The sequence below is a fragment of the Macaca nemestrina genome, chromosome 14, assembly GCF_043159975.1.
Source record: "Macaca nemestrina isolate mMacNem1 chromosome 14, mMacNem.hap1, whole genome shotgun sequence".
Lineage (NCBI taxonomy): Eukaryota > Metazoa > Chordata > Mammalia > Primates > Cercopithecidae > Macaca > Macaca nemestrina.
Genome location: NC_092138.1, coordinates 48,628,668 through 48,645,775, shown reverse-complemented (window position 1 = coordinate 48,645,775; position 17,108 = coordinate 48,628,668). Strand labels below are relative to the sequence as shown.

Here is a 17,108-nt window from a genome sequence, read left to right as displayed (position 1 = left end):
CCTCTTCTTCTTCCCAGTCTTGGGAAGAAAACGGCGGCATGAAAACAGGCTAATACAGTGCATCTTTTAGGGTCTTTGACCTTATGGAGAAAGCCTAAGCCAGTGACAGGATGAAGGACACGGTGATACGGTGGGAAGGATATGATCCTCAGAAACAGGGAATATGTCAAGACCCCCATAAGACCTTGGTGTCCTTTCCAATAATAAGGTAGAGGGACCAGATTAGGGGTTGGCAAACATTTTCTGTAAAGGGACAGATAGGAAATAATTTAGGTTTTTGGGCTGTGCAGTGCCTGTCACACATACTCAACTTTGCTGTTGTAATACGAAAGCAGCCACAGACAACAACTGGGTAAATGAATGGGTGTGGCTGTGTTACAGTAAAACTGTATTTACAAAAACAAGTGGTTTTTGTAAATCTGCAGAGGATCTCCTTGAGTATGCAGCAGAATGCACATTGGTGGTGTGTGTGTGAAGTCAGGGAAGAACCACTTAAAAGAATTAGAAGTACCAGTGTCTGAGGCTCACACAGGGTAGGGAACACTATCTGTTTCCACAAGCCAGACCTTGTGATTTATAGGGCATTAAGTAGAATATGGTGTAAGAGACAAACATATCAATGAAATAGAATAGAGAATCTAGAAATATACCCACATATATAAGAACAATTGATTTTCCAGAAGGATGCAAAGGCAACTCAGTGGAGAAAGGACAGTATTTTCAGCCAATTGTAGTGGATAAGTTGGATGTCCATATGTATAAAAACAAACTTCAATATATAGCTCATGTCATATACAAAACTAACTAAAAATAAGTCATATACCTAACTTAAAAGTTAGAATTATGAAACTTCTATAAGAAAATATGAGGACATCTTTGAGACAGGAGTAGGCAAAGATTTTTTAAATACAATACTAGAAGAATGAGCCCTAAAAGAATAGATGGAAAGTCTTAGCCAGAGCCATTAGGTAAGAGAAAGAAATAAAAGGCATCCAAATAAGAAAACAAATCAAACTATCTCTCTTCACTGACTATATGACTACACATCTAGAAAACCCTAAAGACTGCCAAAAGGCTCCTGGAATTGATAAATGACTTCAGTAAAGTTTCAGGATATAAAATCAATGAACAATATCCGTAACATTTCTATATACCAATGACCTTCAAGCTGAGGGCCCAGTCAAGAATGCAAGGCCATTTACAATAGCAACACAAAAATACACAAAAATAAAATATCTAGGAATACATCTGACCAAGAAGGTTAAAAATCTCCACAAGGAGAACTATAAAACACAATGCTAAAAGAAATCATAGATGACCTCCATAAATGGAAAAGCATTCCGTGCTTATGGATTAGAAGAATCAATATCATTAATATGGCCATACTGCCCAAGGCAATCTACAGATTTAATGCTATTATTGTCAAACTATCAACATCATTTTTCACAGAATTAGAAAAAACTATTCTAAAATTAATATGCAACGAAAAAAGAGCCTGAATAGCCAAAGTAATCCTAAATAAAAAGAACAAAGATGGAGGCAACATGCTACTTAACTTCAAATTATACTACAGGGCTACAGTAACCAAAATAGTTTTCAAAACTAATTGAAACCAAACAAAAAATTGACAAGTTGGACCTAATCAAACTAAAGAGCTTCTGCACAGCAAAAGCAATTACCAACAGAGTAAACAGACGACCTACAGAATGGGAGAAAATATTCAAAAACTATGTATCCAATAGAGGTCTAATATTCAGAATCCATAAGGAACTTAAATTGAGCAGGCAAAAAAGAAGTAACCCCATTAAAAATGGGCAAAAGACAGGAACAGACATTTCTCAAAAGAAGACAATGAGATACCATTTCAGACCAGTCAAAATGGCTACGATTAAAGCATCAAAAAACAACAGATGATGGTGATGCTGCAGAGAAAAGGAAATGCTTTTATACTGATGGTGGAACTGTAAATTAGTTTAGCCACTGTGGATAGGAGTTTGGATATTTCTCAAAGAACTTAAAACACAACTATCATTCAATCCAGCAGTCCCATTACTGAGTATGTATTCAAAAGAAAATAAATCGTTCTACCAAAAAGACACATGCATTTGTGTGTTCATTGCATCACTATTCACAGACATGGAATCAACCTAGGTGCCCATCCACAGTGGATTGGATAAATAAAATGTGGTACATATATACCATAGGATACTATGCAGCCATAAAGAGAATGAAATCATGTCCTTTGCAGCAACATGGATGCAGCTGAAAGTCATTATCCTAAGCACATTAATGCAGGCACAGAAAACCAAATACCACATGTTCTCACTTAGAAGTGGGAACTAAACATTGGGTACTTATAGACATAAAAATTGCAACAGTAGACCCTGGGGACTACTAATGAGAGAGGAAGGAACAGGGCAAGAGCTGAAAAACTATTGGGTACTATGTTCAGTATCTGGGTGATGGGATCAATCATACCTCAAATCTCAGCATCCTGCAATATACCCACGTAACAAACCTGCACATGCACCTCCTGAAGCTAAAGTAAAAGTTGAAATTATTTTTAAAAATTAAAAAAAGAATAAGTTGAACCTCATCAAAACTAGTATCTTCTATTCTTTGAAAGACACTGTTAAGAGAATGAAAATACAGCTGCTGACTGGGACAAAGTATTTGGAAATCACATATCTCATTAAAAGACTTGTATTCAAAATATATTAAAACACTGAAAATCTGATATAAGTAAACAACTCAATTTTTAAATAAAGGGCCAAAAAATTGAGCAGACATTTTACCGAAGAAGAAATCAGGATGGCAAATAAGCACATGAATAGATGTTTGACACTACTAGTTATTAAGGGAATACAAATTAAAACCACAATGAGAAACCACTACACACACAGTAGAATGTCCAAAATGCAGAAGACTAACTACAGTAAGTTTTGGTGAGGACAAGGAGAACTGAGAACTTTCTTACACTGCTGGTGGGAATGTAAAGTAGTACAACTACTTTGGAAAACAGTTTGACTGTTTCTTAAAATGTTAAATATATACCTATGATACCAACAAGTCATTTCACTCCTAGGTGTTCAACCAAGATAAATGAAACCATGTGTGCATACAAAGATGAATATACATGAATTTCACAGCAGATTTGTAATAACTAGAAACTGAAAATAATGATTCCGTCTCCGAACAGGTGAATTATTAAACAAACTGTAGTATATACAATGAAATACTAATTAGCAATAGAAATACCCTATTAATCCATGTTACAATATGGATGAATCTCAAAGTAATTTTTCTGAGTGAAAGAAATCAAATATCACAAAGGCATTATTCCTTTTCTGTAACATTCTATAAAATGCAATCTAGTTTACCCTGACATAAATCAGATCAGTGGTCACCTAGGGTGGGAGCAGTGGTGGTGGGGGTAGGGGTATGAGGGAACAATTACAAAGGGTATGAAGTAACTTTGGGGGCTGATAAATATGCTTATTATATTGATTGTGGTGATGATTTCACAGGTGTATACATATATCAAAACATCATATTTTAAACTTTATGTATTATATATTGAATATCAACTATCAAATTGTCAAATATGGGTCAAATATATAAAGATGTACTTGTATCTTATAAATGAATAATAAAGGAGGTGAAAGATCTCCACAAAGAGAACTGCAAAACACTGCTCAAAGAAATCAGAAATGACACAAACAAATAGAAAAACATTCCATGCTCATCAATAAGAAGAATCAACATTGTTAAAATGGTCATACTGTTTAAAGCAACTTATAGAGTCAATGTTATTCCTATTAAACTATCAATGACATTTTTCACAGAACTAGAAAAAACTGTTTAAAAATTCATATGGAACCCAAAAAAAGCCTGAATAGTCAAAGCAATCCTAAGCAAAAAGAACAAAGCTAGAGGCATCACGCTACCCAACTTCTAAGTATACTGCAGGGCTACGGTAACCAAAAAACATGGTGCTGGTACAAAAACAGACACATAGGCCAATGAAACAGAATAGAGAACCCAGAAATAAGGCCACATACCTACAACCATCTGATCTTTGATAAACCTGACAAAAACAAGAAATAGGGGAAGGATTCCCTATTTAATAAATGGTGCTGGGATAACTGGCTAGCCATATACAGAAGATTAAAACTGAGTCCCTTCCTTACTCCATATACAAAAATTAACTCAAGATGGATTGAAGACTTAAATGTGAAACCCAAAACTATAAAAACCCTAGAAGACAACCTTGGCATTGCCATTCAGGTCATAGGCATGGGCAAAGGTTTCATGTTGAAGACACCAAAAGCAATTGCAACAGAAGCAAAAACTAGCAAACAGGATCTAATCAAAGAGCTTCTGCACAGCAGAAGAAACTATCAGCAGAAGAAACACAGCCTACAGAATGGGAGAAAATTTTTGCAAAGTATACATCTGACAAATGTCTTAACATCCAGCATCTATAAGGAACTTAAATTTACAAAAAACAAACAAACAAAAACCCATTAAAAAGTGGGCAAAGACGTGAACAGACACTTTTCAAAATAAGACATACAGGTGTCCAACAATCATATGAAGAAAAGCTCAACATCACTGATTATTAGAGAAATGCAAATCAAAACCATAATGAGATACCATCTCACACCAGTTAGAATGGCTATTATTAAAAAGTCAAAACACAACAGATGCTGGCAAGGTTGTAGAGAAAATGAAATGCTTATGCACTGTTGCTGGGAGTGTAAATTAGTTCAACCATTGTGGAAGACAGTGTGGCAATTCCTCAAAGACCTAAAGACAGAAATATCATTTAACCCAGCAATCCCATTATTGGGTATCCCAAAGGAATATAAATCATTCTATTATAAAGACACATGCACACATATGTTCACTGCAGCACAATTCACAATGACTAAGACATGAAATCAACCTAAATGTCCATCAATGAAAGACTGGATAAAGAAAATGTGGTACATATACACCATGGAATACTGTGCAGCCATAAGAAAGAATGAGATCATGTCCTTTGCAAGGACATGGATACAGATGGAGACTATTATCCTTAGCAAACTAATGCAGGAACAGAAAACCACGTACCTCATGTTCTCACTTATTAAGTGGGAGCCAAATGAGAGCACAGGGACACATAGAGAGGAACAAACCACACACTGGGGCCTGTCAGAGAGTGGAGGGTGGGATCAGGGAGAGGATCAGGAAAAATAACTAAGGTACTAGGCTTTATACCTGGGTGATGAAATAATCTGCATAACAAGCCCCCATGACACAGTTTACCTGTGTAACAAACCTGCACATGCACTCCTGAACTTAAAAGGTAAAAAAAAAAAAAAAAAGAGAGAAATATCAAAAAACTATCAAAGGACTTGAATAGGCAATTCATAAATGAATATAAATGATAAACATAATAAAAACAAAATTATATATGCATTTATACCATTTTTCATATTGTATTTTATACTATTGTATATTCACCAATTAAAATAGTAAATGTAAAAATTCTTGGTCACATGTAGTCTTGGCAACATTTTGGGGAAATGGGAACTCTCATACAGTGCTGGTGGGCATATAAAATCAGTAAAACTTTGTTGGAGGGCAATTTGACAACATACAACAAAAATCTAAAATATTCAATGCTTTTGATACAACAATTTCACTTCTAGGAATTGATCCTAAGTAAATAGGGGTGCACACAAGGACTTAGAAATAAAAATATTTATATCTATTTTGATATAATAGCAAAATATTGTAAAGAACCTAAAACATTAGAGAATGTGTTGAATAAGATATAGTACCTCCTACCAATGCAGCCATTAAAAATGAAATTGTAGAAGACTATTTGGAGACATGGAAAGCTGTTACATACCATTAAGTGAAAAAAGTTACTATCAATATATAGAGAATATTTCATTTTAGGCAAAAGATATGTATAATATGTATATTAATGTCTATGAAGAAGGTATTTGAATGAATTATCTCTGAGTTAGGTAACTATAGATAATTTTCATTGTCTTCCTTCTGCTTCTCTCTAATTCATTGTTCTAAAATGAAGATGTATTACTCTCATAATAAAAACTCCAATAAAAGTTACTTTTCAAAAAATATCAGTGCTAATGCCCTATAAATGATACTGTGAGAAATATTAGTTTTAGGTCTTAGTGGCCAAAAAAAATATTTAGCAGAAGTCTGCAAAAAGGTTTTGGTGCTGCAGGGAGGCCTGAAATGCTGCTGCTCTATAATTGGAGCCCTGTGGGGTACTGCTTGGGTCTGGACCACCAAAAAGCGATGGCATGACCACTAGCCTTGCCCTCCAGAGCAATCGGCACAGTTTTGGCCTCCCTGCAAAAAGAATAGTTGCAAACAAGGATAAAAAAATTAGCACCTGTTTTCCCTAGGACAATGGGTCCAGTTAGGTTGCGTCCACTCGGCATGGCCGAGCCTCTACTGGGCATTTCTATGTCTAAGCCATATGGTCAAGAGTGTGAGAGCAACAAGCACTTGCTAGTCTCAAGTTTTCGTTTTTATAGTTATGGAAAAGTGAGGCCCAGGTGGGCCTGTGCATGTGTTGCTGAGGCAACATTCCTTTTGGAGAGTTGTAGCAGTGGCTTGAGGTGAAATTAATGCCAGGCCGTTTGATAACTAAAATAGCCAGTTCTGGAATAGTCTCACCTAGTGAGGATCTCAACACTCCAGACTTATTGAAGAAGAATGAGCTCTGATACATGGCTTAAAAAACTCCAACTCTCCCTTCTACCCTTACTGCTGGGAAACATGAAAATCAGGGTCTATGAGTTACTGTTCCTGTGCCACAGAACCAGGAAGATCTGTAAGACTGTTACAGCCAGCTGACCTCATACATAGAGGAAACATGCAGTGGTATCTCACCACTCACTGGCTACAATAGGGCAGGTGAATGGCTTTCATCCTGTATATATCAACTACCACCAGGCTTGGTAAGAACGTTAAAATGAATTCCAAGGCAGTGCCTGGGCTGAGTGAAAAAGAATGTCATGATTGATTAGGGATGTCTTGGCTGTGGGAGGAGTGATTAACAGTATCTTTGCCATGTATTTCCACCTTGGTCTAGAATATCTGTTATCCTCAAAATAGGGCTTTTTAAAAATTACATTTCTCCCACTATCGATGATTCCTAAAGAATATTAGATTAATTCTTCTCATACATTACTTTTAGTATGTCATTCTCCTTTTTAAAAACCCCCTAAAGATTTGTTCCCATTCCCCATGTAGTACATCTACTTCCTTCATTTTATATTCAAGGCCTCCACAATTTGATGTTAATTTCTCAGCAACCCTACACAAAACCTTCTCTCCAGTCTCTCTGGCTTATTTCTCATACCCAGAGCACACACTGTGGTCTGAAAGGGCCACCCTATAGGAGTCAGGGCCTGTCCAGATGGAAGCAACTGGACTAACAGAGCAGGCTGAGGGGGAAGTTCAGGATGGATGGAGGGCATTAGGATTGTTGGGGTGAGGGTCTGAGCCAAATCTGAATGGACAAACTGTGGCTGAGGCTTGTTCATTTTTATGGCCTAGTTTCGATCTTAGTTTAGCTGTCTGTCATCAGTCGTGAAGCAGTGGTGTTTTACAGCTGTTTCTGAACAGACATCTGATACATATCTCGCACATTTTTCATCTTGGGGCTCATAGAATCTTCCTTACCTTGAGTGCGTATTTCTCTTCCTTTCTGCCTATTTGAATCCCACCTATTCTGCAGTGCTCAGCTCCAAATCATCATAATGAGGCTCTGTCTGTGTCAACCTACTTCTCAGAGTCCTGATACTTGACATCATTGTCTCATTTATCTCCACAATTCCACGTGAATCTCCTAGTCCTATAGCGCTGGCATGACACTGACATTCACCATTCAACTCCATTTGGTTCAGGCAGTTACATTCAGGGACTTTATGAATACTGACTCACTGTCTCATTCAAATGGAGCAGTCTGGATGTGGACTGGGATTTTAAGGTGTCTCTTAACTGCTGGATTTAAATACCAGGCTAAGGTAACAAAGCACCATAAACTAGCAATGGATTGTGGCAACATAAAGTACAATAAATTCTTATTGCCCATGGCTAAAATAAAACAAAATGTTATTCCAAAAGAAGGGAGAATGAAAGTAAAGCTATCATGTAAAAATATGAACAGGTTAACTTTTCCAGCATGCTAAATGGCACCTGAGTGATCCAAAAGAGTTATTGAAGTTGAAAAGAAACAATTGCTGCACACCCTGCTTGTGACCGGGCTGTGATGAACAGTTATGAGAGCTTCTCACAGTGATGAGTCTAAAATAAAGAAGTTCACAATCCGCATTTCATTTAGAATAAGTTTACTATTTGTAAGCCAGAGGCAATATGCAATTTTGAAACTTCGGTTAATTCTGATCAACATGATACAGAAAAACTCAGTGCCAAACTTGTATAAATCATGGGCAACAGAATAGGGCTACTTGTTACTTTCCCTGTCTTATTTTTACTCAAGTCAAAAACAGAGAAATCAGATTTTTCCATATGCTGATAAGCTATGAAGATTCTTTGCGAGTTTCAGATGAAAACGAAAATTGAAGGTCACCTTTCTGTGCTCTCATCCTAAAGGTAACAGGCCCCTGTGGCCATGTTGATAAGTCATCACAGTATGACTGGGAACTCACTGGCCTCCTGTTCCTTGCTAGATAAAAGAATATAGAAGCTTTACATTTTGAGCCACAGGAATAATTCTAGCTATTATTGTCAACATTTGGGATCACAAGAGTTAATATGAAGATTTTCACCACTTTGTAGGCCTTGGCTCTTTGTTTTATTTTAAAGAGGAGTTTTAGATCTTAGTTTCCCAGCACAAGAGAAAGGTACAGAAACTTCTCATATATTCCCCGTCTCTGCACGTGTGTGGGTCTGTTTTTCCCCACTCAGGCCTTTTGAAGGCAGAAGAATTCTTCTCTTCCACCTTGTCCCTCTCCAGAGGTCATGTGTGAAGGTTTTTCTGGCATCTCCATGATTCTGGTGTGGGGGTCCAGGACTTGAATGCCCTCGTACAACTCCTTGCTATCAGAGGGCACTACCCATGTGGGAAATAACTTGGTGAAGGTTTCCAACACTAGATGACAGGGAGGTTGTACTTGGTGAAATTAATTCAGCACTTGCCTTAAGGAGTCTATCTGGGTTGGCTTTAGGCTGTATCTATGGAAAGCTGGTCTAAATAGTATAGTCTTCCTTTGGGAGGGTGCTGATATTTGACTTCCTCCTCGAAAGTTGATTATTGCTCTAGTGTAGGTGGGAGGGGATAATGGAGGAGTACTGGGGAATGGTTAGCAAGAGGAGAGGAGATATAGGAGCTGTTCTTTACTGCTGTAGTTCTCTCAAAGTTTCAAGAGATGGCATCAACCCAAGAGGATTCAGAAAGGAGCCATACTGGAATCTAGACAAGCCATAGAGTCCAGACTAACAACTGCATTCACCTCATATGGAAAGTCAGCCAAGTTTCCACTGGTGAGTCTGGATTCTGTAGGCAATTTAGTGATTTCCTGTTGGCCACCCCCCACTGCTGCCTCCCTCCCACCTGCAAGCAGTCACCCATCCATAAATCCTGTCCAGTCCTGGATTTCTGCCCAATGTTTCCAAGGGTTAGACTCACCAAGGAGAACAGAATTCCCAGGATCCAGGACCAGCTGTGTTCCCAGAGGAGACGTCAGCACTGAAGGAAGGTTCGGTCCAGTGGCTGCTAGCAAGGCCCTGATGTCTTCCAACTGTGTGGGGACTTGAGGGGGATCTGTGAGAAGGCAGAGGGTGGATCAGGCAGGTTAAAGCACAAGGCTGTGTCAAGGGAAGAGGAAGAGGTGGGTATGCATGTATGTGCACATGTGTGCGTGTATGTAAGATAGACATTACTGTTGTTGCCTTTTAACATCATTTTTCCTATAGAGGAATCCCTATCAAGGTGAGTCTGAATTTCAAACTTAATACAGGTATTTGATGCCTGAAATAATAAGGTCAGTAAGAAGAAGCAGGCATACAAAGTTCAGGGGTTTCTCACTTTAGACCACTGGGTACCTATACATTTGTAGACAAACTATATCATAAAGACACTTTTTTTAAAAAGCAAATTTTAGCATTTACTATGCCAAGTTCTGTGCTAAATATATTTCAGTCCATTTTTCATTTAGCCCTAGTAACAGTCTTTAGAGTGAGGCACTTTGTTATTTTCTGCACAGATAAAGAAACACCACAGGAATTTCTTATTTAAAAGGACCTTTTTCTATGAAGCAAAAGATGAAGTTGTGAAGTCGGTAAGTTAATTTGCTTTGTGGTTTAGATTTTAATGCCTAAGCAGGACCTAGATAAAGCAGAGGGGAGAATGTTGCTATGCTATGCTTCAACACTCAGAATCGTACAAGGAATCAGCGCTGAGGTCATCAGAGGTCCCAGTTAATCAATGCTAAAAGTGACTCAAACGGGAAATATATACTGGCTTATCATTTCTGCTGGACATATAAAGAGACAAGCACCCGCTGAACTTAGCGGTGGGATGATGCCAGATTCTCTTGGAAAAGCAGCAGATCCCTTTGCCCCTCTTCCTGCATCTCCTGAAGAACTGCAGTTTACACTCCCAAGGCCAGCTCCCACCTTTTTCTCCAGAGCGCTTGTTGGAATGGAAGCAGAAGCCCAGGAGTACTGCTCTTGAAATGGATGGTCATTTCAACAGCATTCTGCAAGGGCCCTACTACGTGCCTGGCACCTTGTAAGGCACTTGTTAGGGCTGGTGAATTAATAAGACATGATGGTGCCTGAGTCTACTTGAAAAACATACCTTCAGTCTTTCTGCCTTTGACTGACAAAGACCATTCTATAGAAAAAACAATGAACTTGAGATTACATATATATATATCTCTCTCTCTATATATAGAGAGAGATATATAGAGATATATAAAATATAGCTTAAAAAGAACCCTTTTCATATGGCATAGAGAAAAACATCATGCCTGGGTTCAGGAACCCTCAGTTTGAGCCATGGCTGTGTCATTCAATAATTAGATCATTTAAATCCTCAGAGCCTTGTTTTCTCATCTACAAAATGAGGTTCCTTTCCAAGATCTCTGTCTACTCTGGAATACCATGATTTTAGGAACTGATGGTGGAAGTTTACTCAAAGTATCCTTCTCTCCTCCTCAATATTTCTTCTTGAAACTCATGAAACCTTTGCTTATTTAGTAAGAGCAAAAAGTGGGGGCTACTTTCCATCTTCAAAACAATCAGCTCTTTTTGGACCAAATGTTGGCCCCTCCTAATGTCCTGACAGCTTTGACAGTAATTTTCCTCTCCAGTGCATGTCCATTTGCTCTTCCCAGGAAAACTGTAAATTCTCCAGGGGTAGAGGCCACCACTTATATTTCTCCTAAAACTTTACCAGTGTCCAGGTGACATGGAACTTAATGTCAGCAACATTAAATGGCAACGCTTAATGAATAACTGTCCAATGGACTATTTGGATACATGGATGAAAGTCTGCCTTACTACACTTCAAGTCCTCATGGTACAGGTTAAGTCACAGAACTTGGGTGAAATCTCAGCTTCATCCACAAAATTCCCCCTTTAAAAATTAAGCTACATTTTTGTGGATTAAAAGAGACATTGCTTTGATGTTCATAAAGTACCTATTAAAAGCTAACAAACTTTCATTAATAAACCAATAACTGTGATCAAGAAAAGCCTTAAACTTAAGAGTCTTGACAGTGATTTTTTTTCCCCATTAAGTATGATGAAATGGGGAAGATGTTTTGCTCTTCAAACACCATATTCACTGTTATACTGTATTACAGTTGGAATGCAGTAAGCACCTGCCTACAGAACATGCATACTTCATTGGCAAAGTCACAGTAGCAGCCTTACATCTTAGACTTTCATCTCTGTTAGCAGAGGCAACAAGGAAGGATTATTAGGGAGAAAAATCTTACTGGTAAGCACCATAACTCAGCGTGGGGCAATATTCCCTGGGCTCTGGGCTCCAGACTAGCAGCTCAGTTGGATGAAACCCAGTGCAAAACAAATGACATCTTTCTCTGAGCCAATTTTCTGTGGCTTCCTAAGATGGCTGGAGGTTTATGCAGCCACCAGTGAGATGAAAACCCGTTTGGGCCTCTCTGAAATCTGAGTGGGCAGGGTCTACAAGGACCTATGGGTTGGTATATCTTCAACTCTGGGTGTGAAAACAGAAGTGTAAAGTTTAAATATTTTTCCCTGAGGAAGTCTGTAATGTATGTGTATGCATATATGTGTGGCATGAATTATTATTTCTTTCATCTTTCCTTTTTTTCCTTAGAATGACAGCTTTCTGTAGGTGAGAAAGCGCATAATTAGAGCCTAAGTGCTTTAATAATTGCTCTGTTTTTTGAGAAAGCCAAAAATAAGTTTTTCATTTTTAAAAAAATTTTATCTCCCTAGCACCCAGACTCAGTGGGGAAGAACAGCAGGGTATCCCTAGTCCAGGGGGCAAAAATGGTTCTGGCTTGCAACATGGCTGAGTCCAGAACTGGGCAATAATCAGATTGTGGATGGTGTCCCAGCAATTGTTATTTTTAACACCCATTTTATACCAGGAGCCATGCCAGACTCTTTAATCAGGGGTTCTTATGTTTAGGGGTGCATGTGGAGACTTTAGGTAGACCAGACCATAAGCTTCTGGAATTATATGAAACATTTTACATGTATGAATTTTTCTCGAAGGAGGAATCCATAGTTTTTATCTGATTCTCAAAGAAATCCTTAATGCAGGAAGAGTTAAGGATAATTGTTTTAATTCAGTTATCTCTGTTTGAGATACCTGTTCTCCCCTTGCAGTCCTCGTGTCTGGAGTCTCCACATAGAGACCAGTATCTAAGGCTTAGCAGAGTGAGGTAACTTGCCCAGTGCCAGACAGTTAGTAAATGGTAGAGCCAGGGTTCAAGCTTTTGTTTGGGCTCAAAGTCTGTGTTCTATCAAAAGGCCCTACATTGGGAAGAAACCAAGGGATACCGATTTTACCTTTTATGTCCTTAATTGGATTAGGGCACAAAGGAGGTAGAGGGTGGGTTCGATAGTCTCCCCCAACAGGGTGCAGCAGAGGCAACCAGCTTTGAAGTGTTTACCTAGGATCAGCAGCTGGGTGCTCTCAGTCAGCTCTCCATGAACATTGGCCGCCCTGCAGGAGTACAGGCCCTGATCGGAGGACGACACGTTCGTGAGCAGCAAGGAGCCTTCGTGCAGATGGTGGGGGGAGCCCAGTTTGCTTTTATTCCTGAACCAAGTGACTTCAGCTTCAGGCACTCCTAGGAAGAAGGAAAAAAAAAAAAAAAAAAACAAACAAACTCATCAGTCAAACACATTCAGATGAGCCCAGAGGCATTTATAGCGTTTATAGCCTCTTGAATCCCTCTTCCCTGGGGCTGCTCTACAGCGGCATCTTCTACCATGCTTTAGCCAAACTAAATAATGCCCAGAGCCTGGTAGGATGAGGATATAGACTTCAGGCTGACCAAAGAATCAGAATAAATGCTGATACAAGATAAAAATATCAGTTGTCTCCGTAACTTTTGCCTTTTAAACCTACAGTGATGAAGCAGGAAGAGGGAGGCCAGGAAACAGACAACTGGCGGGGGGGCTTGCCAAGGTGGAAGGAGAGTACCCAAATTCTTTGGAGAAAACGTATTTGAAAAACATGAGAACCAAACGTATACACCAGTGAAAATGAAACTACATGAAACGAACATAATGTTGAGTAAGAGATGCCAGACACAAGAGAACATACTGTATAATTTCCTTTCTGTAAGTAAAAAACCAAAACCCGGTAACATTAATCTATGCTGTTAGTCAGTCAATGGAATGAACGGGGAGGGGTTGTGACTGAGAAACGGGACAAGGGGCTTGGCCACTGGCGATGCTCTGTGTCTTGACCTGAGGCTGGTCTGGTGGGGAGTGTTCACTTGGTACCTTTATGATACGTGTACTTTTCTGTATAGATATATTTTAATAAAAAGTGAAAAGCTATACGACGTTAAAATATATGTATGAACTAGATGAATGGAAGCTGCTAGATTGTTACTGGAGTTCACACTCTATGTAGAAAACATGCTTGCATTTTTGGAAGCCTACATATCTTCTCAGAGCAAGAGAACATGAAATGGTAGTATCGGTAGAACAACAGGAAAAGGACAAAAGGAAAGTGCTCAACTCTTTCCACAATCCAAGTTTATTTTCTGTGAGAGAGATGGGGACATCATCTGCTGACTTGGGATGAGTTCTGTCTTTGGAAGCCAGGCTCTGTGCTCTGAGGGAACCTGTGAATTCCTCAGGAAGTTTCCTTGTGGTTGACATTGTGGAAAACAGGCCCTGGGGGTTTAGGATGAGCCTTCCTACATGCTGTTTTAGGAGGATGCTATAGGAGGCCAGGCTCTGAGTGTGTTGAGAGACTGAAAGTGTGTGGCACAGATTCACAGGTCTCTAGGGAGCGGAAAGCACACCTCAGCCTGCTGACCCAGCTCACACAGTTTACTTATAGAACTTACTGGCATGTATCCAGGGCATGCTTAAAGTGTAAAGTCCTGGCGGGGCACGGTGGCTCACGCCTGTAATCCCAGCACTTTGGGAGACTGAGGCAGATGGATCACAAGATCAGGAATTTGAGACCAGCCTGACCAACATGGTGAAACCCCGTCTCTACTAAAAATACAAAAATTAGCTGGGCGTGGTGGTGGGCAACTGTAATCCCAGCTACACAGGAGGCTGAGGCCGGAGAATCACTTGAACTTGGGAGGCAGAGGTTGCAGTGAGCCAAGATCACATCACTGCACTCCAGCCTGGAGGACAGAACAAGACTCTGTCTCAGGGGGAAAAAAAAAAAAAAAAAAAAGAAGTATCAAGTCCTGGGAAATGGGGGTCAAAGCCAGAAATGGCCAAGGAGCCAGACCTCAGTCTAGTGATCTAGTGTTTTCCCTGAGCTGGGGCTGGTTTTTGCCTTTGGGGTAAGGGCAGTTTGCCCTTAATGGCTAGCCTTCTGTTGAGGATGCAGAGTGTTCAAGGAATTGCCTGTGTATCTGTTACATGTCCTTGAAAGTGGCTAGAGAAAGAGAGGCAGGGCTACGAAAGCAGGTGGAGACTTGGATACCACAGCCTTGTTACATCAGAGAGAGGCACACATGAATCTGGCTCTAGCAGTAGGATACTTGATGCTCAAGTGCATAAGAGGGGCCAGGTTGGCATCATCTCTAAAGATACCTGGAGAAAAGATACAGGTGAGGGGTGAAACAGCTGATTTTTCATTACAGCACCACTAGGGAGAGCAAGAGCATCATGATGCCTGTCCATGCCAGCTTGGACTTTGGGCCCTGAGCTTAGTTTTTTCCCATTAAAAAAAAAGAAAAAAAAAAAGATCCACAGCATTCAGGAGAAAGTCTCAGAAGTAAGTTAAAGAAAAGCACTTTTAGTTATTTTTCTCCTGAAAGAACAAGGAAAAATGAGGTCCTGCAAACAATTTTATTTTATTTTATTTTTTTATTGAGATAGAGTCTTGCTTTGTCACCTAGGCTGGAGTACAGTGGCATGATCTTGGCTCACTGCGGCCTCTGCCTCCTGGGTTCCAGCGACTCTCCTGCCTCAGCCTCCGGAGTTAGCTGGAATTACAGGTGTGCACCATCACGCCTGGCTAATTTTTATATTTTTAGTGGAGACACGGTTTCGCCATGTTGGCCAGGCTGGTCTCGAACTCCTGACCTCAGATGATCCACCTGCCTTGGCCTCCAAAAGTGTTGGGATTACAGGCACGAGCCACCATGCCAGCCCTGCAAACCGTTTTCTACCAATATTCATCCTCTTTCCCTCACATTGCTCCATGCAGCACTTACTGCCTGCATCTTCCTTTGAGGAGGGCTGTGGGCAGCAAACACAGAGACTCAGGGGGAGAGAAAATGAGAGTGAGAGTGACAGAGGGGAGGAGGGGGGGTGGAACAGAGGGAGAAGGGAGAGAACCCAGGGATGGAGAGAGACCTGGGAGCTATTTCTCACTCCCCCAGGAATTGCTTGCAAGCTTCTTCCATTCCCTTTATGTTTGTCTGTCTCATGCCGTTCTAAAATTGTGCTTGTTTGAGAGGACAGGACTGGATATAAACCAAAAGGGCAGAATTCCTCTGGTGACAGTAGGGGGCTTCATGGGAGAAGTGGAAATGTTCAGAATAGCAGGGTGGAGGAAGAAACCTCCAGTTTCTGTAAACCTGGAACTGTGGATGTGACAGCAGTCCCAAGGGAAGAGAAATTAAGTGGGAATCATTCTTCAGTCTACTGGCAAACCTCTCTCAGATTCATTCACGCACAGATCTTTATTATGAGTTTGCCGATGTAGGTACTGTTGCTGGTGCCACATTTTGAGGACTTCCTGCCTCAGATTGTGGGCCTTAGGCAGAGAATATTACAAAGACACCTTGGAGTGACAGCCAGTCCTTCCATAACTGGCTCTGACATTACACATGTATAATGAGGAAAGAGAAAACAATAATTGAGGTGTTATAAAGTTTTATTTTTCTTTTTCTCTCAAGAGCTGACAATGATGCTTTAGAAAACTTCACCAGCCCTTGAATGTTCCACAGAGTCCCTTGAAAAGGTAGTGATACGTATGCTTAATACTGACATTCAGAATGCCTCAACATTGGAGTGTACTGAGCTATGCAAACGTATCCTGAGTGTGTTAAAGGGAGAAATAACATTGACTGAATATTTGCTGTAAGCCAAACATTTTATAAACACAATCACTTATTTTTCACAATGATCCTGTGAAGCAGGTACTATTTAGTAACTCCATTTTATGAGAAAAAGGGTCTCATAGAGATTAAGAAATCTGCCTAAGGTCACATTTGTTTGGATGCCTGAACGATTACATGGGGGCAGAGTTCCTGTTCCCCCAAATTCCGTACCCTACAGCCAATCAGTAATCCACCAGTGCCAGGGTAGGGATTCAAACTGAGATACCTTTAGTGCCAACAGTCCCCATCTTAACAAGTGTACACCGCCTGTCATTATACTAGCCTGACTCTTGAGAG

General features: G+C 40.0%; 1 protein-coding gene across 4 annotated transcripts in view; it reads right to left on the bottom strand.

Moving 5' to 3' along the window:
• LOC105489066 (ADAMTS like 1) overlaps window positions 1-17,108 on the bottom strand; it is a 950,014-nt gene that overhangs the window by 54,183 nt on the left and 878,723 nt on the right. For all 4 annotated transcript variants that reach the window (XM_011753701.3, XM_011753699.3, XM_011753700.3 and 1 more), the window contains 2 exons: window positions 13,170-13,349; window positions 9,683-9,817 (listed from right to left, as the gene is read on the bottom strand). In XM_011753701.3, coding sequence (XP_011752003.2) covers window positions 9,683-9,817; window positions 13,170-13,349 — 315 coding nt within the window. The remainder of the gene's footprint in view (window positions 1-9,682; window positions 9,818-13,169; window positions 13,350-17,108) is intronic.